Source organism: Prionailurus viverrinus, chromosome A2 (assembly GCF_022837055.1).
Source record: "Prionailurus viverrinus isolate Anna chromosome A2, UM_Priviv_1.0, whole genome shotgun sequence".
Taxonomy (NCBI): Eukaryota; Metazoa; Chordata; class Mammalia; order Carnivora; family Felidae; genus Prionailurus; species Prionailurus viverrinus.
The window spans coordinates 166,681,427-166,704,887 of record NC_062562.1 but is presented as its reverse complement, the minus strand read 5'-3'; the positions used below and the strand labels follow the sequence as shown (position 1 = coordinate 166,704,887).

General features: G+C 59.3%; 1 protein-coding gene and 1 long non-coding RNA gene across 2 annotated transcripts in view; both read right to left on the bottom strand.

Annotated features, from left to right (window-relative positions):
- Positions 1 to 1,652, bottom strand: LOC125161157 (uncharacterized). The gene is made up of 3 exons (XR_007150483.1): positions 1,553 to 1,652; positions 666 to 950; positions 1 to 284 (listed from the first exon to the last, which is right to left on the bottom strand). It is a non-coding gene; the product is annotated as an uncharacterized LOC125161157 (long non-coding RNA).
- Positions 1,653 to 7,543: 5,891 nt separating this feature from the next.
- The window catches only part of DPP6 (dipeptidyl peptidase like 6), a 713,986-nt gene continuing 698,068 nt past the window's right edge, over positions 7,544 to 23,461 (bottom strand). The window contains exons 19-26 of the mRNA XM_047850332.1: positions 22,910 to 22,979; positions 21,386 to 21,580; positions 15,011 to 15,065; positions 12,343 to 12,454; positions 10,913 to 10,971; positions 10,036 to 10,108; positions 9,872 to 9,945; positions 7,544 to 7,821 (exon numbers count right to left, since the gene is read on the bottom strand). Of these exons, the coding sequence (XP_047706288.1) occupies positions 7,675 to 7,821; positions 9,872 to 9,945; positions 10,036 to 10,108; positions 10,913 to 10,971; positions 12,343 to 12,454; positions 15,011 to 15,065; positions 21,386 to 21,580; positions 22,910 to 22,979 (785 nt within the window). The 3' untranslated portion in view covers positions 7,544 to 7,674. The remainder of the gene's footprint in view (positions 7,822 to 9,871; positions 9,946 to 10,035; positions 10,109 to 10,912; positions 10,972 to 12,342; positions 12,455 to 15,010; positions 15,066 to 21,385; positions 21,581 to 22,909; positions 22,980 to 23,461) is intronic.

Here is a 23,461-nt window from a genome sequence, read left to right as displayed (position 1 = left end):
TCCCCTCCTGCCACCCCTTAGGGCTGCCCGAGGGTCCTCACGTGTGGCACCGAGTTCCCCAGACTGTGATGAGATGGGGAGGGGGGAGGGGGGGTCACTGTCAGGCGGTGGACGAGTTCACGGAGCGCAGTGGCTGAATGTTTGAAGGAATGTTTGTGACGTCTGTGCTCAAGTGCCGACAGCTGTGGTGCATCGTGACGTTGGTGGAGCCGGTGCTGCGCTGTGAGGCTTATTCCCGGCTGTCCGCTCCTCCCCGGGGCCCCCGGACGGTCCGCTGCTGGCTCCTGAAGGAGGACAATCAGTGTGGCCTCTTTCCGTCCCCCGCATCATGGGGAGGTCATCCCCGCCTCTTCCCAGCCGCCGTGCGCCCCGTCTCTACCCACTCTGTCTGACACAGAAGAAAGAAAGACTCCCCCTGTCCCCAGACGGCCTGACATCAGGTGGCAAGATGCTGGGTCCATCTGTGGAAGATCACCGCCCCCCCCCCCCTCCCCAAAGCCACTGAGGACACCACGGCCAGGATGGAGCGTGTGGTTTTGTGACCCGGCCAGAAGCTTCTCCCAGTGCAAGCATCCTCTGGCCCGTCTAGGGGCCCCGCCCCCTCCCTTCCCACGGTGGCCCCAGATGTGAAGGGTCCGCGGCCAGAGAAGCTCGCCGCTCCTCACAGAAGGTGTTGCAAGAAGGAATCCTGCCCGTCGCGGTCCAGCTCTGTTTTCAGGGATGTTAGGTTGACCCTCTGAAATTGGCGGCAATAGAAGTATTTACGGCACAGAAATCCGCAAACGCTACAGACGGGCGCTTGTAACGGTTTTCTCCCGGAGACGCGCTTTCCCAGCACACGGCCGAGACGGTCATCTATGTCCAGCTCAACGGGCTGTCTTCTTCGTCTGAGCGCAGGAATAGCTCATTCAACAAATCATTATTCTGACTTGTAGACAATAGTAAGATGCCTGTAAAAAATGGTTATTTAGAAACTATACGTTTCTTAACATAATCGGAGGCATAAAAGTCCAACAATCTGCTTGCGTTCAAAAGCAGAATTTGGGGACACTGGGGCATTTTTAGTCAATGAGTTTGCTATATATATTTGGTTTTAAGGTGCCCCCTCCCCATAAGGAATACGGGCAGCGAAATCTACTTGACCCATGACAGTAGAGACCCCAAGCTCCCCTGGGGTCTCATGGATGGCAGTGATTTATATGTCACTGGCTCCTCCCACTGCTGTCTTAATTTGGGACATTCGCCTTCTGAGAACACCCTTCCAAGAGTGCCTGGGAGAGAGCCCAGCACAGACACCAGCACAGGGCTTCCGTGGGAACGGCAGGACAGATGCCCCACCCCGCTTGTGTGTGTGGCCTGTCCAGACATACGGGGCAGCGTGTCCCCTCTGGAGCCCTTCACGACCCTGGGTCCGGCCACGTCGACCAGCAGAGCACGGGCTGCAGACCCTGGGCTGCCAGGGTGGCCCCGGATCCCCCGGAGGAGTCACTGGATGGATGCTCTGTGGGTCCCCGCTGAAGTGGGGAGAATGCCCACCTCCCAAGCTCCTCACCTGCCTCTCTCCCGGGAAATGGGCCCGTCAGCTCTGGCTTGAGCTCCTGTCACAGAGTTAGAGCCTTCCAGTCACTTTCTCTCCGGGCGCCTGGGCAGAAGGCCCCTCCTGTCCTCTTTCCCCCCAAAACAAACCAATCGGGACCACCCAAACCAAAACCAAACCTATTATTCAAGTGCTTGGTGGTCACAATGGGTCACAGGTCACCTGTGCCCAGATAGGGCTAAACTCTGGCTTAGGACCCAGTGAGAGCTCCCTTTGGAGGGGAGCTCCGTGGTGGCAGGGTCCTCATTCTGGCAGCCAGCCATCTTCCTTCACCTGGGCCGGGGCCCGCACCTCTCTGTTCCTTCTCTTTCCTGGTCTGCGACATGCAGCCAAGAACACAGCATCACAGGGCGTTGTAGATCGATGTGTGAACTGTGTCAGGATTGTACGTGGATCCACGTGGCGTGCACAGAACCGTGCCTGGAACCAAGCAAGCTTTCGATAAATGTTCTTCAAGATCGTTGCCGCGGCCCTTGCTCTGTGCAGAGTGAACGGCTGTGATGTCGTCTGCCTTTGCCCAACACGAGGGCTTTGTTGTCTGGAATAGCCAGCCCTTACAAAAACATTCTGCAGCACCCGTTAGAGGTTTGAGCTGTGCTCGCAGCGATGTGTGGGAGCCACGTCACGGACGGGTGTCTGCTTGGCCCTGAGGGAACAGAGAGGACGGTGAGGGGACACGGTGGTCACCTGTGGCCTCTTAAGGTGGGATGGTGGGAGCCGCCTCTTGGCATTTGCACGTGCATTTCAGCGGCCAGAGGTTAGTCAAAGGAGGCCGGAAGTTGTGTTTCTTTCCTCTGCATGTCCACAGGCCCAGCTAAAACTTGGGGGCCCATTTCTAAGGAAGAGGGAGACAAGAACGAGGGTGCCTAGTAGAAAGTGTCTGTGGGAATTCTGCCACCGGCCTGCTCCCCCCTACCTGGCAACGTCTCCTGATTGAGCAGGTGTCTGATGCCTGGGGCCACTCCCTTAGCCAGACCGGGGTGGGGGGGGCGGGGAGTCTGCTGCATCTATGGGGCATCCCGTGCGTCCCCAGCTTCTTGCATAGCTAACGGGAAGGGGGACGGTCAGGGTTATATTATCGGACACCATGTAACAAATTACTCCAAACTCAGTGGCGGGAACAGTTATGCTCATTTATCAGCTCCGTTTCTAAGGGTTGGAAACTCGAGAGTGGCCTGCCTGGCAGATTCCGGCCACCAGCCTCCATAGGACTGATGGGGCAGGAGGACTTACTTCCAAAGCGGTGCCCTCGTGCGTCCTGGGTGTTGTGGGGGGAGACCTCAGCTCCTCACCTGGGGCTGCTTGAGCGTCCTCACAGCCTGATCCCAGAGACGAGGCAGAAGCTTCAGTACCTGTAACGGCCCAGCCTGGAGAGGCCCGCGGTCGCCTCGGCAGTCTTCTTTGGTCACGGGAGTCAGGCCTCAGGAGTCCCAGCAGAAGCAGAGCCCTCCCAGGGCTTCAGATCTAGCAAACAGATATTTGACGAGTCAGAATAAACTCTCTATGGGCATAGAGCTCTCGACACCCTCCAGAACAGAAGCGAGGGAAGGCTTTGTGCACTAAGGTTGGGCCCTAAGACGAGGCAGGTAAGACACGTAGGCTGTGAGGTCCAAGGCGATGCCGCCTCCCAGGGTTGGGCAAGTGCAGAGTTGTTCAATTAGCCCGTGAACCTGGCCTCGCATCTAAACAGATCTGACTCTCAACTGGGGTGATGTTGTTCCCCACGGGACATGGGGCGATGTTGGGGGACATATTTGACTGTCATGGTAAATAGTGCATCTGGTAAATACAGGGCAGTGAGCAGCTAAGCTCCCTGCCTGCACAGGATGGCCGCCGCTGAAAGAATGATCCAGGCCGGGGTGTCCGAGTGGCTGGGGATCGTTGGGAAAGGGGAAGTCGCGCTAAAGGCAGCTAGCGCGTGTAGGGGCAGCGGCGTGTGGGGTTCGTGCAGGGAGAGGAGAGCCTGTCCGCGTGGCCGGGCCGTGTGTGCAGGGTAGTCAGGGGAGGGGAAGTCTGTGAGATAAACTGGGCCTGGGGGTTGGGGGCGCTGTAAGGTATGATTCAGGAGTTCGGACACGGGCCCACAGGAAATGGGAAGCCTCTGTGAGGTGGTTGGTTCTGGGTTCAAGGGGACCAGCCGGAGCCGCGGCGTTCAGCGTGGTGCCTCTCAAGTGCGGACGGGTGCACACGGGCGCGTCGGTGTCCTGGGCTTCCGGTCTACTTTGCAGAGCGCCGTCGCGGGTTCTGGTGAGCACCACAGCTCGAGGGCCGCACTGTGAGGGTGCGGCTGACTGGGGCCGCTCCGCTCCCCTGTGTCGCTCCAGATCCCAGCTCAGGAAACAAAACGCCAGAACTGCCACTGCTGATGCAACGCGAGACTTCCTAGCAAGGAGGCCCCACCTGGGGTTTGCTCGGAACCCAGACGTTGACACCCGTTTTCACCGAGGCCGGCTCCGTGTTGGCCGGGGGCTTGGGCCCCCAGAGCTGGCGGGGCCGAGAGCCCCAGCGGCGCCCGTGAGGCTCAGGAACCTGGCCTTTGGAGCTTCTCCCCACGAGAAAACAGTGAGGGGAAGAAGCACCTAGTGCTGCTGCCTTTCCGGGTTGGGGGGCAGCCGCCTTGCCTCCCCTGGGCTCTAGCTCCCTGATCCGATCCGTGCAGTGAGTGATGGGGCTCGGGGGCCGATGGCAGCGTTGCAGCTTGTGGTTTGCAGGAGGGCCCATCCCGACTCTCTAGGGAGCCCTGCTCGGAGGCAGTATCCCCGGGGTTGGACCCCCTCCCTCCCTCTCTCCCCTCGTGCCCCTGTCCCTCTCCCTTCCTCCCCCTCCTTCCCTCCTCCTGACCCCCAGGGCTCCCACCCACTCCTCAGCAACTCCTCTCCAACACCCGTTTTCTGCCAGCCGGAAACTAAACAAAGAGCACCTGCCAGGGACGGAATGTTTGTATCCTCCCCAAATTCGTAGGTTGGGATCTTACCCCCAGGGTGGTGGTTTTACAAGGTGGGGTAATTGGGAGGAAGTTAGGCTTAGATGAGGTCATGAGGGTGGGACCCCATGGTGGGGTTAGCGCCCCGATAGGAAGAGAGAGCGCCCTCCCCCACCCGGCCCCTCCCTCTCTGCCCTGTGAGGACGCAGCCAGATGGCGGCGGCCGTCTATGAACCGGGAGGATAGCTCTCACCAGGCACGGGATCAGCCGGCACCTTGATCTTGGACTTCCAGCCTCCAGACTGTGAGAAGTACATTCCTATTGTGTGAGTGCCCCGTCTGTGGGGTTTTCTCACGGCAGCCTGAGCGGACTAAGACACCACCAGCGTGAGAGAGAGCAGGGCCGCGAGCTCCCAGCCGGCTGGAGTGCGGAGCTCCGGGGCTCAGTCACCATCACTTGTGCTGGGGCGGGGGGGGGGGAGGGACTCCGAGCTGGCAGAGGGGAGCCGCACCGTGGAAAAGGGGGTCAGGTGCGCCCCGCTGGGGGCCGTGGGCGTGGGGAAGTCAGGAGGGCTGACCAGAAGCAGGATCCTAGGCGGTTGGTTGGGGGGGCATATTTGGCTTTCCCCGTCAGTCCTAAGTTGGAGGTGGGGGCGAGAGCGAGGGAAGCTGGCGGGTGTTGATCAAGGCCTGGCCGTTTGGGGCTGGTGGCTGCAGACCGCGGCTTGGCTTCCCCGACTGGTGGCTGTGGGTTGGGGGTCAGAGCTCTGTGTCTACATATGATCTGGGGACATCCTCCGTCTGCGTATCCAGTATCTCACCAGGCTTCCCGGTGTCTCCTGTGATTATCCTAAAAACTCACACCACGTGCTAATGGAAGACGGCCAGAGGAGGCCTGAAATGCCTTTCCAGTCCCTCTGTGACACTGGGGCTTTAACGGGGCTTCCAGAAGGCAATCAAGCCTTCACAAAATCATCGTTCGGATGCTGCTAAGTCAGGCAGGAGAGGGAGGGGCGTGTTTTCAGGCCAGTGAGGATAGAGCTCCGCCCCCCACCCCCGCGTGCACACCTCTGAGAGCGAGGCAGCCCGTGTGCCAGGGAATGCCACCGAGATGGAGGCTTTCCTAGTTTTCTAGCGGGCAATGCTGCGGTCTCGACTGAGAGCCAGGTTTGCTCTTAGTGTTAGGGAGTATCTCTGTGTCCTCACCCTAAAACTTTAAAGACATGACTGAAATTCATTTTCTCTGGTTGGTTTGGGACTTTTGACATATTTGAGTGCTCCTGTCCTTCCGTGCGTACCCCACTGTGACAGGTGCGGTTTTTATTTGCCGCCCACCAGGCTCTTGGGGACAGGCATCCATGGTTGGGGCTCAGTAAGTACCTTGAGACACGTGACGCTTTGCACACTTCCTAAGCAGAGATGGTGGAGGATAAGCAAGGAAAGAGCTATCCGAGTGGTAAAATAATGTTTTATTCCATGGATGAACAAACGCTAGTATGCCACATGCTCACTCCCCTCCTGCCAGATCTCGCGGCCACAGCTGGCTTCCCCTGTCGGACCTAGTCGGCTTTGCAGTCGGTCAAGCCCGCTGAGAATAGCGAAAGCACGGTCACGTAGCACTCACAGCGGTCCGGCTGCTCACGCGTCGGGTCCTTTTCGCAAGTGACGACGTCTCACCCGAAAAAATCCGGTGACGGAGACCCTCCAATGGCGCTAACTGCAACTGGCATTGCAAACTCACGGAGACGAGACCCACGCCCTCAAACACCGAAAAGCGACGCGGACAAATCTCTGCCGACGGCATGTCAAGGACCCCCCGGCAGGACCGGACGCTGGAGAGATCAGTACTGCCGTTCAGGTGGTCGACGAGCTCCGAGGGAAACAAGAGTGATCGGTGCATTTCCGACTGGCACTGGTGGGGAGTGCGGGTCAGCCACAGAGCGGCGGCATGCAGGCGAAATGAGCTGGTGGAGGGCCGGGGCCCGATCCTGTCTTTATATACAACGAAATGAAATAGACACCGGGAGCACCGGGGGTTCGTCCCGTCGGAGGGTGTGTGACACGTGGACAGGCTGCTGGCGCACGGTGGCGGGGCCACCGAGCCGTCCCCGGGGCGGGAGGCCACCGCCCTCGCCCACGCTTCCCAGGCCTGTCCCCTGAACACGCGCACAGACCTGGGGATGGAGTCCACCCTTAGTCTTTACCTTTTTTTAACCAAATGCCATCTGAAAAGCCTTGACAAGGTATCAGGGGGAAAAAGGCTACAAGACATACGTGGATAGTGCGAGTCTGAGCCAAATCCCAATGCAGCTTCGTGGGAAAGAAGTTTTATTTAGGATTTTTTTTTTTTTTTTTTTTTTTTTAGTATAGTACTGGATGTTCGTTCCCCTCAGGTTTTTGAAATTTCTGCACAAAGTCTCAAGACAATCTTGAGGAGAGAGCAGTTCGTTGCTTCTGATGTGTTTCTTTATCCAAACAAGTGCAAAGCCTACACGGGGACCGAAGAACAGAAAGCAAAGCCAAGAAAGAACACAAAGAAGGAGAGACACAAAGAAGGAGAGACAGCCCGTGACCCGAGACAGTGCCAGGTAAAAACCATAGAAAAATACGAATTAATTCCGTAAGGTTAACCATTAGCGAAGCTACGGGAACACCGGGTTCAGCCCTGACAATGCCGGATCTCCGAATTACAGAAAGGAGCGAGCCGATCTATGAACAAGTACTGCTAAAATAATTGTGCTATAGTCGTTTCCATGGTGTGGGTGTATCAGACAGGGTGGAAAACTGCTCATGTGGACGCGGCCGCTGGCCAGGGCGGGTCTTTGCGCTACTGCGGGAGAGCTGGGATTTAAGGGCCGATTTCTGCATTGCTGTCCGTCCTTCGTTCCTTGGGGAGGGGCCGGGGGATGCACCGGTCACCCTGGGGCCAGGAGGAGGCGATGCTGCTGCGGCGGTGGCGGCGGCGATGATGCGTCTCGGCCTGGGAAGGAGCTGGTTTCTGAAGCAAAACCGCCTTCGGGACACATGCTATGGAAATCACACTTGCTGCCCCGGCCCCGGCCTCTGCGGGAGAGGGGGGCGGGGTCCCGGCCGCACACTGTTCCAGGGGGAGCCCCCGCCGTGCTCAGGGCTGGCTCTGGCTCCGGCTCCCGGGTTAGTCCTCCTCCTCCTCCTCTTTCGCTGTGGCTGCGGGGAGTTTGTCCTGAATCCGGAAGCACTCCACAAAGAAGTTGATGATGGACCGGTACAGGTGCTGGTGCAGGGAGGCGCTGTGGAAGTAATGGCTTTCGTCGGGGTAGATCTGCGGGGAAGGCGGGGACAGGTTACTCGCCGCTGGGGTGGTCGCCCCCCACCCCCCCCAAACTCAGCACGGCCCGGGCACCACATGCGGCTTGGAGTCGGCCCGAGCAATGGGTTTCCTCAACCCCTCCAGTGCTGGCGTCAGGGCACTCAGGGCACCGGGTGCCTAAATTAGACCACGCTTTGGTCACCAGACTCGGTGCCGTCTGTGCCGTCCGTCTGGTTTGCATTTGCAGCAAGGACGGATCCGAGGTCCGGGACCACAGAGGCTCCGGCCCAGGGCCCCAGGGCCCAGGATCCCCAAAGACATGGGAAGCTTTCTGTGCTCTCTCTACAACCCTCACAGGCCGGATCCTGCTGCTGTGTTCTGGGGCCCGGCCACCCGCGTTTGGCTCGCCCTCTGACCGTGGGCAGGTAACCTTCCTGGGCCTCAGTTTCCTGCTGTGTTACGTGGAGATGATTACCGTGACCGAATCCGGCTCATTTCGTTTTGTGGGAATTAACCGTTATGCTCCCTGAAGCATTTAGAACGAGGCCAGGACACGGGGAACGCGAAGAAGACGATGTGAATGGCCGTCCCCATATCCTAGAGGCGCCACACCATTTCCACGCAAAGGCACCTGTTCCGGCAGGGACTCAAAGCCAAGTCTCGCTGACCTGGAAGCCCACTTTCTTCCCGTGACACCTGCTGCCTCCCGCATTCTGAATCCTGTCTTCCTCTGTGTCTCTGGAGGCGGGCATTCACCGTTACTTTCGAGTAGTTATTACTGATGGGAGTGAGCTATTATGTATACGGTAGAATGTCTGTGGTACAGAAGGACACAGAGCAGGAGGCACGTCTCTTCCTACCCGGGTCCCTTGTCCCTGTGCCCTTTTCTGGAGTTGCTTACTGTTGCAAATTCACTGAGGATCTGTGAAAACCTCTGCTGTGCCTGCAGGCCCGGTGCTGGGCGTGGATCCCTTTCGCTGTCTCGAGTGTGGTCTACAATGCATATTGCTCAAAAGCTTGCCGATTTCGCTTAGTCTGCCTCTTGGGCGAGCGATCCACACCCGCACACGGAGACTGACCCTGTAACCCACCATGGCTGCGCTAGGTGCATAAAATGTATTTACACCCTGGCAGCTATCAAACTCACTACGATCTGAACACTTGCAAAGTGAGCTCAGAGGTCACATTAACCAAGTCCTCTCTTCCCCCTTCAGCAGCTCAGGCCAAGCCCCCTCCTTGCAGGGACACACGCGTCCCCCCAACAAGACAGCGATGCCAGAAGGCCAGGGGCTTGAAGACAGAAGGCAGGCAGCGGTCGGTGCTGGGGCCGGTGCTGTCTGAGGGCTGATGGGTGCTTAGGGGAGGAAATCTCCCATTGATCCCTGGATGTGAAAAGACCATCGGGGTCTTTTTTGCCAAAGGGAACCCCTGGTCGAGAAGGAAACGGAAGATGTTTCCAGAAGCAGCACTGTGCATTGCTGGAAAAAGGCCAGCCTTGAGCTGCTGGGCCACTACTGGATGCCAGGGAAAACGAGGCTGTGAGTACGTTTCATGGAAGGGTAGCACTCTAACGGCTGCTCAGCCACAGATGATTCTGGAACATTCCTCCAGAATTTAGTTAACATGTGGTACTGTCCGGCAGGAGGCCAGTGAGAGAAGCTTCAGGACCTGCACGTGTAAAGCCCCCCAAGGCCCCCAGGATGCTGCTCTGGTCAACACTGGGACAACAGTCCCACTGTCACCCGCCAGGGACACCACCAGCCTCACCGTGGCGGTGTGGTGGCTGTCCTGACCTTGCTCACCGAGGGACTGGGTGGGGAGGGGGGGTGCTACAGGGGTTTTGCACACAGCTCGAGTGTAGAACCGAGCCATCAGCATCAATTAGTGGAGAAAATAAGCACGCGCTAACTCGTCTGGCCCGACGTGTCCCGGCCTGTCTCTGACAGCCGCGACACGGGTGCGTCTGCAGACACGGGATGAACAGAATACCAATCAGTTCCTTTTCCACGAGAAGAATGTGTCTCTCCAAGCGTGGAACAGAGTGGGTGTGCGAATACTGTACCTGTAAGCTGTAATTAGCCTTCCCCTTAATTAGCTGTGTAATGAGTTCCGCCGTGTGCTGGAAATGGATTTTTTCTGTTAAAGAAAACAAAAAAGAGGACAGTACGGGTTAAACCCAGCACACCATCAGGGGCGATGCAGGGAATGAGCGTCCCCGATCCTCACCGTCAGCGGTTGCATGAATGATTAGAAACTGCTGCTCTTCCAGGGCTGACACTCGATGAGCCACCTTGGTCATCTGCACGGGCAGGGCAAGGGGACAGAGTTAGCGGGCCTCACCGCAGCCAGCGAGGTGTTCGTCCCGGGAGAAGCGGGGGCTTCGCAGGGGAGGGGAGCGCACAGAGCGTCCCAGAAGCCTCCCTGCATGAGCTCCTCTTAGGAGGAGGAAGGGGTGGAAGAGAAGAGGGCACAGGAGAGCTCCCTTCCGCCCACGGCAGGTGGCCCCAGAGGGCCACCAATCTCAGCCGGTGCCACTGGGAGATGACACCCCGGCCAGAGAGTCCCGTGGTCCATGCGCAAATCCCAGCTTTGAAGCCAGGTCCTCCGGGCAACAGAAGTCCGGCCTCCCCCTCATGCCCCCCTCACCCCGCTGAAGAAACACCCAGGTGACACCTGCACTGAGTCACTTCGGTGGCTATGGCCTGGCAGGTGGTATTGGAGAACTTTTCTGTAGCCCAACCAGGGGTTTATCTCCCCAAAGCAGAACCAGCCTTGGATGAGGGGACCGGCAGTCACCCGTGCCGACGACCGTGGATCCCGGGACAGACCCTCTGTCCGTCCGAAGACTTTCCTAACCCCCCTCCTTGCCTCTCGGGTGCCAGAAAGGGAAAGCGGACAGACCCGGGAGAGGCCCTGCTCACCAGCGTTCACGGCCCGGTGGAAGGTTTTCTCAGAGCGAGTTTGGTGGGGGAGAGGGGGAGCCCAGCAGGCCCGGGCAGGGGGCGTGGGTCCCAGAACTGGGCCGGGGGCCAGGGGGGCGCGAGAGAGGATTTCCGGAGGGGCGGCCCGAGCTCGCCCGATTCCCCATCCTGCCCACATGTACCTCGTATGCCCTATTGTCAAGTCCGTGGAGGCCCAGGTACCTCTCGGAGAACGCAGACGCTGGAAACGAGAAGAGGGGGGCAGGGTTACCCGAGGGGAGCCGGTACCGAGCCCCCCGATGCGGGGACGCCCTTGGCAGGGGGCTGGGGCAGGGAGGGTGGGCTCACCCACACTTTCAGGGCAAACGTTTGTTTCTAAAACACCGCCTCAGCCTGCGGGGCTTCACGCAGTTAATAAGACAGCACCCCGGTAACATTCGAGTGTCTTAGAGTTGGTGGCCGGCTTTTAAGCAATACAGCAAAACCTCAACCGTGTGAAACAGTGACTCTGAAACCCCGTGAGCAGGATAACCCCTCACTTTGTTTCAAATACAGGCAAGGCTACAGATCCCAAAGAGCAGACTGCCATCAGGATTTGCTCTTTTTCTGTTTTTGTTTTGTTTGGTTTTAAACACTAGGCATGTCTGCGTCCGGTCCTGGGCGAGGGTCTGACGTCTGCCTGTCGGCAAAGTCAGGCTGGAGGAAGCACCAAACACTTCTGCAGGGGGCAGGGGGGATCTTTCATTTTCTTTTTAATGTTCACTTGACGGTGTTGTTTCTTTACTGTTTGTTTATTTTTGAGAGAAAGAATGTGTATGAGTGGGGGAGGGGCAGAGAGAGAGGGAGACACAGAATCCGAAACGGGCTCCAGGCTCTGAGCTGTCGGCACAGAGCCCGACGCGGGGCTCGAACCCACAAACAGTGAGATCGTGACCTGAGCCGAAGTCGGACGCTTCACCGACTGAGCCACCCAGGCGTCACAGGGACACCCTTAATTAAGTGGAGACGGCACTGGAGGATCCCCCCACCTGGGGCTGTGACCTAATCAAGGTGCAGGATGGTACATTTATGTGCATCCGAGTCAGGCACCTTTGAACCCGCATGATTAAAAAAATTAAGAAAGTCTGAGTTGAAAAAAATCTGAAATACGTTACATGTATTCCCATGGGAAAACGAATTTTAAATTATTACGTGTTTGAAGGAGGGGGGGCAGTGCTGGGACTACAAGTTCAAGTCGGCATTAGAGCACCTTGTCAACGTGTCTTTTGTGAGCCTTTCGGCTGCAGGAGTCAGAGGTCCTCACAGTCCACGGGGTCCCGGGTGCTGAGATGGGGCACCGGGGAGGGGTCGGCCAGGGGACCCCTGGGTGGGTCTCGAGCTCCTGGTCTCGTGTGTCAGGAACGTGACTTACGGGTCTCGGGGGGTTGACCGGTTTCATCCAAACAAGTGACTGGAAGCCCTCCCTCCCCTTCCCAGGCTTCTGTCCAGGTTTCTCATTAGCCCGGGTCGCCTCCCACCCACCGCGGGTGCACGAAGCAAGGGAGGCAGGGGAAGTGTGGCGGGACGGGAGGCATGGGGCCGTGCGGGGGCCTCGTCGCGTCAAGACCATTACCGTAGAGCTTGAAGTCTGTTATTGGAGAGAGAGCAGAGCCACAGGTGAAAAGCGGACCCTGGTTTTCACCCTTCGCTGGGAGTATGTAAGTGCTCAGGTACCCGCCGTAGTCCTGCGAGAGACAGAAAGGGGGACAAGTGGGCAACGTGTCGAGGATTCCGTCACGACAACAGCCTCCGACGTAGGTCAGCGACTCAGCGGCCACTGTCATGTAGTTTCTGCCAAAAAGCAAAAAAGGATGAGAGGCAAACACCTTGCCAGTTAGATATTGCATGAGGCACTCCTCCCGTCTGTGGGCCTGGGGTTGTGGGAGCCACGTGACGGGAGCTGCGGTCGCGGGTCAGGAGCTGCGCGTGAGGTTCTCGTCAGGCCCCTTCCGAACCAGCATATTCCTGCAGTGCCTCGTGCTGCCTTCCCGACTCCAGCGGACCCAGCCACGTGAGGTGACCGTCAGGGGCCAACAAGGAGCCTGTGTCAAAGGGCCCGGGGGCTGGTCGGCCAGAGTGCCTGGCTCAGGGCCGACAGGGGGCACGGCAGGTCCTTCTCAACCTTGGGGCTGGCACGCCAGGCCCCTGCTTGAACGCGGGCCTTCCAGGGAGAGTGAAACGTCACAGGCTATCTGCCACGGGCACCTTCAAAGCTGCTTGGTTCAGATGTGCTCTGTCTCCAGATCCCAGAGGAGCGGGACACAGATGAGATGCTGTGATGAGCGGCGGTGGGAAGGGACAGGGGCGCGGGCTCGAGACAGCCAGGTATGTTAAGGATATGGGGGCTGCTAACGGTGTTGTGTGGGCGTGTGTGTGTGTGTGTGTGTGTGTAGGGAGTATGTGTGTGTGAGTCTGTGTATGTGCGTGACTGTGTGTGCATGAGTGTGCACATAAGTGTACACGGGGGGGGTCTGTGTGTTCTGTATGGGAAGGCATGTGTGTGGGGGTGTGGGTGTATGTGTTGTGCATGTGGGTGTGTGGGTGTATCAATGTGTGTGTGTTGGGTGGGAGGATCGAGTGTGAAGGAGCCATACACCTGACGGAGACTCTGTGTGTAGCCCGTGCTGTGCCAAAGTCACTGTAGAATTAACCGTTATGACCCATACGCTCGTTACATTATAACTTAATAGCGTTCCTTCAACACAACACGAATGTCTTATCTTAATGACAGTAAAAGTGTCTTTTTGGTTTCTGGTTAATAATTTTCATTGTCAGTGGAATCTGGAAGTCCTTAAAGTCATTCTGCCATCTGTTTTCAAAAAAAGTGTGGACTGACAACACCAAATGCTGGTGAGGACGTGGAACAGGGAACCTTCACTCACTGCCGGCTGGGATGCCGCACAGGGCAGCCACTTTAGAAGGCAGCGTGGGGATTGCTTACGACACTAAACACACTTTTTACCCTGTGACCCAGCAATCGTGCTCCTTGGTATTTATTCAGAGGAGGGGAAAACTTTTATCCGCACAAAAACCTGCACGTGGAGGGTTCCCTGAGCTTCATTCATAATTGCCAAAACTTGCAAGTCGGTGAACGGACCAATGGGCTGTGGTACGTGGCTATTACTCCGTGCAGAGAAGTAACGAGCTATGGAGCCCTGAGAAGAGCCTTAAACACATACTGCTCAGTGAAAGAAGCCCGTCTCAAGAGGCTGTGTGAGTGTTTGAGGAGGGGCAAGCACTGAACAGAGACAGGCCCAGGCCGGGGGCCGTGACCCGGCAGGCAGTCCGTAGGGCAGCAACTTTCCCAGGTGGGTGCGGGTGGGTGATAGATGCCGACGCCCAGAGTTACGCTTACAGATGATCCTACTGGCTCTGAGCCCCTCTCGGGCAGTGAGTGGGTCTCCGCCAGCATGGAATGAAGCTCCAGAATGCTGCGCCTGAGAGAGAAGCCCCTGGGCCCTCCCCTTTACCGCCTCACCTCTGGTGGTGCCAGCAGGGGTGTGGGAGGGGTGTCTGGGGTCACCCGCCCAGTGGTGCCACGTCTCAACTGTACACTGGCCCCACAGAACGCTGGGCACGGAAGGTCCGGAGGCGAGGACATTAGAGGTAGTCCTGTGATTCCCGATTACCGCTCGAGTCTCCACCTGCACTGCGGTCACTGAGGGGCTCCCCGAGGGCCTGTGCTCTGAGTGTCCCCTTGGAGGGGCGATGGATCTGTGTCTATCCATCTGTGCCTGTGCCTTGCGAAGTCTAAGGCTCATGGATCCAGGCTGTCTAAGAATGGGGGGGGGGCGTGTGCCCAGGTGATACTAGGTGGCCCCCCACAGACCTGCACAGCACCAGCTGGGCCACCCTGAGGAACGTGAACTGCCTACTCTTTCCATGTCAGCTAACCTGACTAGTGCACATAAAGATACGCGGAAATAAAGGCTCCTGCGTTCCCTCGTTTCCTGGGGCACCACATCAGGCACCATGGCGGGCTTGCATAAGAAAAGTAACTAGGAACCGAATGAATCTGGCTTCTTTTTCTTTCCTTCTAGATAACAGAGAGAATGAAACTCTAATAAATAAGCTGGCCGAATGGTGGCTCCCCTTGCTGGAATCGCTAAGCGTCCAACCTCTCGCTCTCAAAAAAACGTAACTGCTCTTATAGCACCGGCCGAGAGACGTTCTGAGCAAATCACACTGGGCCTGGGTGATGGCAGTGCTCTCGATGGGATGGGTGCTGGGCACAGGCTCACCTTCCCAAACACGGCCACACGCGCCTTATCGATGTACTGTTCCTTCAGCATCATCCTGCAAGGCCAAAGAAGAGAGGGCTGAGTGACTGTGCACCTGCATGGTGGCCCAGAGCCGTGCTTTCCCACCATTTCAGGCACGAAGACCCCCCCATGTAAATCAAAGGAAGTACTGGAATTCGAAGGTAATTGTTGCTTTTCTCTATTCAGCGCACAGGTAGCTTGCCCATGTTAGAAACCTCAAAGTGCCCTCACAGGAGCTGTCCGGGTGTGTAAAACTGGCCGACCGAGAGCCAGGAATGCAAAGCAGCTGATGCCGATCCGGAGACCAGGCCCTGCGGGGTCCCTGTCCTCTGCTCCAGTCTGCCCCTCGCTTGGACCATGTGGCTTCTAGCCACCCCAGACTCTGGGCGCGTCCTGCGGGGTTGGCCTGGAGAACAGACACTCTGGTTCTGTGCTTGGAGTCACAGTGCCGGGTTCCCAATCCACCTGCAATGTCCTTTGTCCCCAACTCCCGGGTGGGGGTCACTGTCTTGCACCTGCTTGGTGGCAGACTCAGCCCTGCCTTGTGCTTCCTGCCTTGCCCGGCGCTGTCCGGGTCCTGCCTTGCCCTTGCCAGAGTCTCACTGCTCTCCCCGGTCACCCTTTTCCCCACAAAATGACAGGAATCTTTCTGGTTTCCGGGCCCTAATTCAGCAGCGGGAGTCCTGCTACCTGCTGGCACGTGACCGGCTGCTTTCCGGATCTCTGCAAGTTGCTTCCTTCCACACATACACCCCGCTGCCAGAGCCCCTCCCTGCACTGCTCCTTCTGTTTTCTATCTGCTTCTTGAGGATTATTCCTTTGTTTCTGTTTTCTGTGTTCTGCTGGCAGGCTGGAGCCACCCCATCCCTGATAACTGCCCTTCTCAGCCTGAAGGGTGTCTAAAACTCTGGGTACCAGCCCTCAGAGACAATTTTTTTCCTTAAGATGACTCCCCCACCCCGCGTCCCAGGACAAGGCCAGTCCTCCGTGGTCAGCACCACGCTTCCATGGCCAACGTCCAAGGTAAATGGACACAAGTTCCTGGGGGCTGAGGGCCCAGCTTGAAGCAGCAATGTCCCCGACTTTTCTGACAGAGGAAGGTGGCGAAAACAGCTGAAGCTGGTCCTTGAGACGACCAGCCCCACAGGAGCAGAAAAGAGTAGAAAACCGGAGTGGACAGGTTACGAATGTGTCTCGGCATTTGAACAGAAATACTAACAGCGTGAGCAGGATCTGGAAACAAGGGACAGATGCGACAAGTAGGTCCACAGAAAGTTACTCAAGCGAGAGAAAAGGCAACACACCTCAACTGTGATGCTCCAGCCCTGGGGACTAACAGCACTTTAATAAACTTGTTTTTGAAAAATGTTGTGCGGGCGTCATACGGTAGCCCCATAGACCTCCAATCACCTCTGCCAGACTCGGGATGTGGAGGTCCACATGTGCGGGTGGACACACACACACACACACACACACACACACTGGGTCGTGGGCTGCAGAGTTCTGCCCACGTATCTGGACCCAGCAGGGGCATTTCTGCAAGTTCCCTGACTTCCTCCTGGAGACCCAAACCCTGGATTTTCAGACGTGCATTTGGGCACACGTGAGATGCTCTGGCTCAGCCAGCTTTCACAACCAGCCCGCCGGGGGGCCCCACGAGGATGCTGCCCCATGGCTGGACGTCCAGATCACACTTGCTGGGATCCACGTGGCAGTCTGTGGGGACCACGGAGTGTGGTGTGGGCGATGTGCACCACAAAGGGCTCCATTCCAACTTGGAAAACACCTTGGATTTCCTTTCTCAGCTCTGCTTCCAAGTCCACAGGCGGCCCAGGGTCTGGAAATCCCTTCACCTAATTACCTGGCCGCTCACTTCTTGATCTAAATGCCAGAAACCTTGGTAATGAGCCTCATTTTTCTGGAGTCTTCCAAGAGTGGTTGTTTTTCCAATACCAAATATTTTTATTATCTTGTGCTTCTATTTTCACTAACCAACCGAGCAAATCCCATGTGATGATTTTTTTATGGTGAATAGTAGAACTGCAAATTAAGGAGAGCCCGATTTCACATGCAGGTAGCGCTTTTTTTATTACTGGGGTTGTCTGAGGCCTCGTGAAAAGCAGAGGCAGAACCCATCAGGGTGCTTTCTTTTTTAAAAAAAAAAATTTAACATTTATTTATTTCTGAGAGACAGAGAGAGAGAGGGAGACACAGAACCTGAAGCAGGCTCCAGGCTCTGGCTGTCCGCACAGAGTCAGATGCGGGGCTCGAACTCACAAATGGCGAGATCATGACGTGAGCCGAAGTGGGACGCTTAACCGACTGAGCCACCCAGGCGCCCCATGGGTGTCTTTCTTAATGGAGCGTGTTCTGAGTCTGGTTCCTTGCTGATTTGCAGAGGCCCAGGGGGGATGGGCTCCAGCCCTCAAGATGCATCATCTCCTGGGGGAGGGCGGACTAACACGGTGACAAGGCAGCAGCACTGATGATATGGCATGATGGGACGTACGTCCGTTGTGTGGTGTGGTCACTGCTGAAGGAGCCTAGCGCAGCGAGGGGGACCCGAGGGGGAGCCGTGCGCTGGTCAGGGTGGGTGGGAACCGTGTGGACGGGAGAACACCTGGGAGATGGCGGCACGGGGTCCTGGGTGAGCGGGGCTGTTTGTGGGGTGGTGTGGAACTTCGGGGTGGGGGGGACAGGGTACAAGTTTGCACCCTGCATGCCGTCCCTCCTCCCTTGAGAGAAGCAGCCCTGAGGGGGCTGCCGACCACCGGCGGTCACATCTTCTGACCCTCCGTGGCGTCCACAGCATCCCAACCCGGGGACTGAGTGCGGCAGGGGCCCTACGGCCACGCCCGGTTGCCTGGCATGGGATCCTGCCCTGTCTCGGCGATGGGCTCCCGCCATGCTGGCAGGGACTCTCAGAGCCTCGCTGCCACCGGAAGCCCCTGTACCCGCTTTGTCCTCCAAGCCCCTCCCCTTTCCACGGTGTCAGACTCCACTGCAGTCTGGTGGCCACCCCGGCATCCTTCGCAAACAGCCTGGCCGACACCGTCTGCTAAGTCCACGCTGGCACCCTTCTTGGGGACCCCAACTGACACAGGTGCCACGGTCCACACGGCTGCCTCAGAGTGGGGGAAGCCCCCAGCCAGAGCCTGGATCTGGCAAGAAAGAGGGGGCAACGGTGGCGGAAGGGGGGAGAAACATGGCCAGCGCCTTCTTCCAGCTCGGTGCAACAGGCGGGGGCTCCTGACTCCGGCTCCGAGGCAGGGCACCCTGCCTACCTCCGCGTGCACTCGCTGACCAGCCTGGGGACTCTGCCTCGAAACGCCTCCCAGGCGCACCCCACCTTGCCACCTGGCGGTCCCCAAAGCACCCACTCACAGACGCCGTGGTCCTGCCCAGTCGGCTGGGACCGTGCCCTCCTGGTGGGTCTGTCCTTGACCCCCCGTGGGCCACAGCTTGGGCACTGATAGCCAGGGGCAGTCGCCCCACCTGCTGGGCTGGTCTCTGGGGGCCACGAGGCCACACCCACGTAGCAGCCAGGGCTGGGGAAGGTTCCTCGGCTCCCCACCCTCTTCCTTCTTCGTCCCCACGGGCGTCTCCTCCTTTCCGCTTCCCCTCGCTCACTGTCCACGGGGCTCCGCTGAGCTCGGTGCCTCCGAGGATGAGCCCTAGGAACAGCCACAATGGCTCCCGTGTCCTCTGGCGTCTAGTGGGTTCTGCCAGTGGAGGGGGAGGGGGCGGGCAGGGGGCACGGCCCCCGTCAGGTGCCCCCTCCCCGTGGCCGAGGTTCTCTCCCGGGCCGGTAGCTGCTCCTGCTGTGGCTACCGCAGCCTCACTGGCTGTCCCTGACCCTGCCCGCGCCCCCGCAAACTGCACGGTGACCCGTTTGCCCCCCGTAACGACTCAGTTTGAGCGCCAGGACGCTGACCCGCGCGACTTGCTGCACCACTGCCAGAGTCACGGTTCCGAACAACAAAGCTGACCCTGCCACCTCCTTGCTGAAAACCCCTCTTGCGGAACTGCTCCTACAGGGCAAGCAGCAGCTCCTCAGGACCACGTGGGAGGGATCTCACAATCCAGCCCTGTCCTACCTCCCCCACGGCCCACGCACACGGTGGTGTTCCGGTGCTCAGCGTGCCCCGAACAGCAGTGCCTTTGCATTGCCTCGGGCCTTCGCTCACGATGTGTTCTCCGCTGGGAATGTGTATCTCCCGCGTTCGGCCTGACAGATCCCTAGTAATCCTTTGAGGTCTTGCCCACAGGCCACCTCCTCCCAGAAGCCCCCGAGGCAGGGCTGTTTGCTTCTGTAGCCTGTGCCGTGAGCGTGAGTGTGGTTCCGCCCTGTGCCGCATGGCTGCCCTCTCCCCTAACGCAGCGGCCGGGCCTGGGAGGGGATCCGCTCGCGTCGGCTGCGAGGACAGCTGCTGACCCAGTGGGGCTCCAGGACAAGACACGAGGTGGACGAAGACGGGAGAACACAGAAGGGGTGGGCCAGCCTCAGGGTCTCTCAGACTTCTGATACCACGGGGTGATTGCTCTCTGAAATGAAAATACAGACCCGGACCGCACACAGGGCTTGCAGAGTTCTCCCTGGCGTGGGCGAACCCTGGGCCTCGGCTTCCTGCGTGTCTTAAGGTGGCTGTAAGGTTTTCATCAGTTCGTGTATTCTGGTGCTGGGAAGCTTGGTCTGTCGGTTGACATGCTGTCTTTCTGGAACCGGTTCTGCCTTGGTTTTTGAACAGATGGCTGGATCATTTCCTTACTTTTGAAAACGCCTAGGGTGTGAAACAGCCTTTTTGCTCTCTGGTCCCTGTGCTCAGAGGGGAGAGGCTAGACACGGCCAGGCGCCTGCAGGGGTGCGGGCCGCGGGTGCGCCTGAAGGACACTGCGTCCTTCCTTCCGGGGCCCCTGGAGCCAGAGGCCCTGCTACCATCCGAGAGGGCTGCTGACAAAGTCCCGCCGCGCCCCTTCCCTTTTCCGGAGGGGCCTCCCTCGGTGGACACCTGCTGGCTGGCCCCGCCCCCATTGCTCCGCCCCTCCCGCACAGAATCCACGTGGCTGTCCACCCTCCTTCCCCCGCCAGCAGGGATGGGGGGACCCTTTAGGTCTCAGGGTGACGGCCCACACCTCTCTCTCGCCGGTGACGGGTTCTGGGGCAGGGGCACGTAAGGAGAGGTTGGCTGGGGGCTTCTGGGGAGGCTCCTCCCTTCCTTTCTGGAAATTTCTGGAGGTGGCTCGCTCCCCAACCTCTTGGAGGCGAACGGAGAGGCCCGGAATGAGGTGCTCCTGGTAGCCATGCTGTAGGCATGAGGAGAGTCACTCCAGGTGATGCCCTCCCGGCCAGCTGAGCAGGGGGACGGGGAGAGCCGGGCTTTGAGTGGCATGGCCAGGTCTGTGTGTCCATCCGTCCCGAGGCCACCATCACTCTAGATTTCAGAGCCAATACAGTTCCTTATTTTTTTTAATTAAAAAAAATTTTTTTTTTACTGTTTATTTTTGAGGGACAGAGCACGAGCAGAGGAGGGGCAGAGAGAAGAAGACGCAGATTCCGAAGCAGGCGCCAGGCTCCGAGCTGTCAGCACAGAGCCCGACGCGTAGCTCGAACCCATGAACTGCAAGATCATGACCCAAGCTGAAGTCCGACCCCACTGAGCCCCCAGGGGCCCCTAATGGCTCTTTATTTTTAAAGCTCGGTGGCCATGGTGTGCCTGCTCCCTGGCAAAAACATCCCGGAGGCGACCTCAGAAGCTTCCCCCTCTCTGCATTTTCCATGGGGCACTTACAGGGCTTTGGACATATCACGTCCTCAGCCAGGGGGCGTCCTCACCCGCCCCTAGCAGGGGGCACCACTCACTCATCACTCACGTCCCAGTCACTCAAAAGTGATCCGACTGCCCCCCCGCCACGGGCCACCAGCCTTCTCAGAACCTAGAGAGATCCGAGATCCGTCTGGAAGAGTCTGGAAAGTGAACTGTCCAGACCGCGGAGCACGAGCCCGGGAGGCATGTGGGGGATGGGATGGCACCCCCGGTGAAAGCGTGTCAGCCTGTGCCCTGGACCCTCCACGGGGAGGAGCGCGGTGCCGCCCAAGTCCATGGCCCTCCCATCCACCCTCCTGCGTGGGAGCCAGCCTCAGCAGGACTGGCACACAGGCCCCTGAGTCCTTCCCGGGACAGCAGCGCACGCGGTCGCTGCGCTCGGACCCTTCCCACTGTCCTTAGGGCGAGGAGGGGAGACGCTCCTGGGTCCTGTTCGCCCCCGCACCTACCGCCCACCTCCCCTGCCCTCCCCTGTCCTCCCCCGCCCTCCGAATGGTCTCTGAGCACCCCGCCACCCTGGGGGCCTCACCGCACGGCCTCCGTCTGGTCCTTCTCCTCCAGGGTGCCCAGCCGCCGCCCCACCTCGTGCAGGAGCTTGGTCCCCTGGAAGCCGCTGCCGCGGCCGTCGCACTTGAGCACCACGGCCCCGTGGCTGCTCACCATCACCGTCTCCCAGCTCACCTGGAACCGCTCGGCCACGCTCTGGCCCCCGGGGGTGCCGTCCCTGCAAAACAGGCCCTGCCTCACGCATGCGCTGTGGCCCGGCGCTCTTCCCCCTCCCCTGCGCTCTCCCCTCCTCCCCCCTCCCTTCCCCTCCCCGCTCCTGGGCTCCCCCCTCCCCTGCGCTCCGCACTCCTCTCCCCTCCCCTCCCCCCTGCGCGTCCCCCTCCCTCCCCCTGCGCATCCCCCTCCCCTGGGCTTCCCCCCTCTCCTCCCCTACACTCCTCTGAGGAGTGTGTATGCAGGGGCGTGTGTACCTACGAGGTGTGTGTCTGGGGTGTGTGTGAGAGAGGCAGATGTGTGGTGTGGGCGTGTGGGAGAGGGGTGTGTGTGGCCGTGGGCAGCGTGCCAAGGCTGCGCAGACGGTGGGGTGGGTGACTGCGACACGGCACCAGATCGAGGGGTCCAGGCGGCGGGCACGTGTGTGAGGGCCGAGGCCCGAGGACAGGAGCGGCTGAGGAGCGCAGGGCTGATCAGGTCACTGGACCTGGGTGACCCCGCTCACTCCTAAAGCACCGCGGACGGCCCCACTCTCTCCCGGACTCTTTCCGGTCACCGCGGGGGCAGTGGCTCCAAGAGGCCAGGCCGGAGCCTCGTCAGCGTTTCCCTGGTGCCCCTGCCTTGAAGGAACCCCGGGGGGGGTGGGGACAGTGCTTCGTCTGGTGGCGTGTGCCTCATCCCCGCGGGGGCACAGGCCAGCCCCTGTCTAAGCCTCAGGGCAGCTGGGCAGCATCTGAGGTGCCCGTGAGAGCGTGCTGTCCCCGGTCAGGACCCCCTCAGCGGTGGTGACAGCGGCTCTCTGTTCTCCAGACCCCGCCAGAGGGCTCATTCACGCACAAACAAAACGTCTGAACTAAGTCCTTGTTGGCAGAGGAGCAGCGTTCAAGGCAGCTTGCTGCTCAGGCCCTGCCACCCTGGTGCCAGCTGGGGAGGCCAGCGGGTCGGCTGTGCCCGCCGCCCCCCCCCCCCCCCCCGTCCCCTCACTTCTTGGGGGACCTGTGCCCGGGGGGGGGGGCGGTGCTCAGAAGGCCTCTGTCCTGTAACGTGCTGCCCGCCTGCGGGACCAGCTTTGCTGTACGTCCTCTGGGCCTGGTCCCCGAGCAGGAGTGGATCGGGGCTTGGGGCTCGAGCCCCCCTTCCTCTACCGGGTGGCTCCCCGACTTGTGAGTGTGGCCTGCCACCTGCTGGCAGCCAGCCTGCCTTCAGTTTGCAGGTTGCAACCTCCTTTCTCGAGCTCGCCATCTCCTATGGGCGCGGTGGTTGTTTTCCGTGCTGTTACTGAGCCCCCCACCCCGGCAAGGACCCCGAGAAAGAAAGAGGCGACAATACTCACACCACCAGGAGCAAGGGGTAGTGTGCCGTGTCGGTGAAGGTCGCGGGCTTGAGGATCTGAACGGGGAGGTCTAGGCAGGAACAGAGCACAGGGCCGCACGTTAGGGACAGCACAGACAGGGAAGGAAAGAGCCTTGGCCCCGGTGCCAGAAAGGCCCTCTGGAGGGGCATGGTGGGTCCCCACCCCGCCTTCCTGGGGCTGGCCCTGAGTTTTCTCTCCGTGCCTCCAGCCTGCTGAGTGACCTTGGGCAAATCACCCACAACCATCTTGAGGCTGAGTCTCTCCATCCGAAGCTTAAATTCAACCTCGCAAACAGAGCGAGCTGAAAACCAGAAAAGACCAAAACGCCATAAGCACTTGTTAAGAGCCGAATTCTAGGCTGCAAGAAACGAACCCCCAAGGGTGACGTTCGTCAGTTAAGTGGGGACAGATACGGGGGAGCCATGGGGATGGGGACAAGATGAGCCCAGGGGGCCAGTGGTGAGGCCGGGGGGGGGCAGCCCAGAGGGACAGGCCGAGAGCCGGGGGATCCCTGCAGAGGCGGGGGCTGGA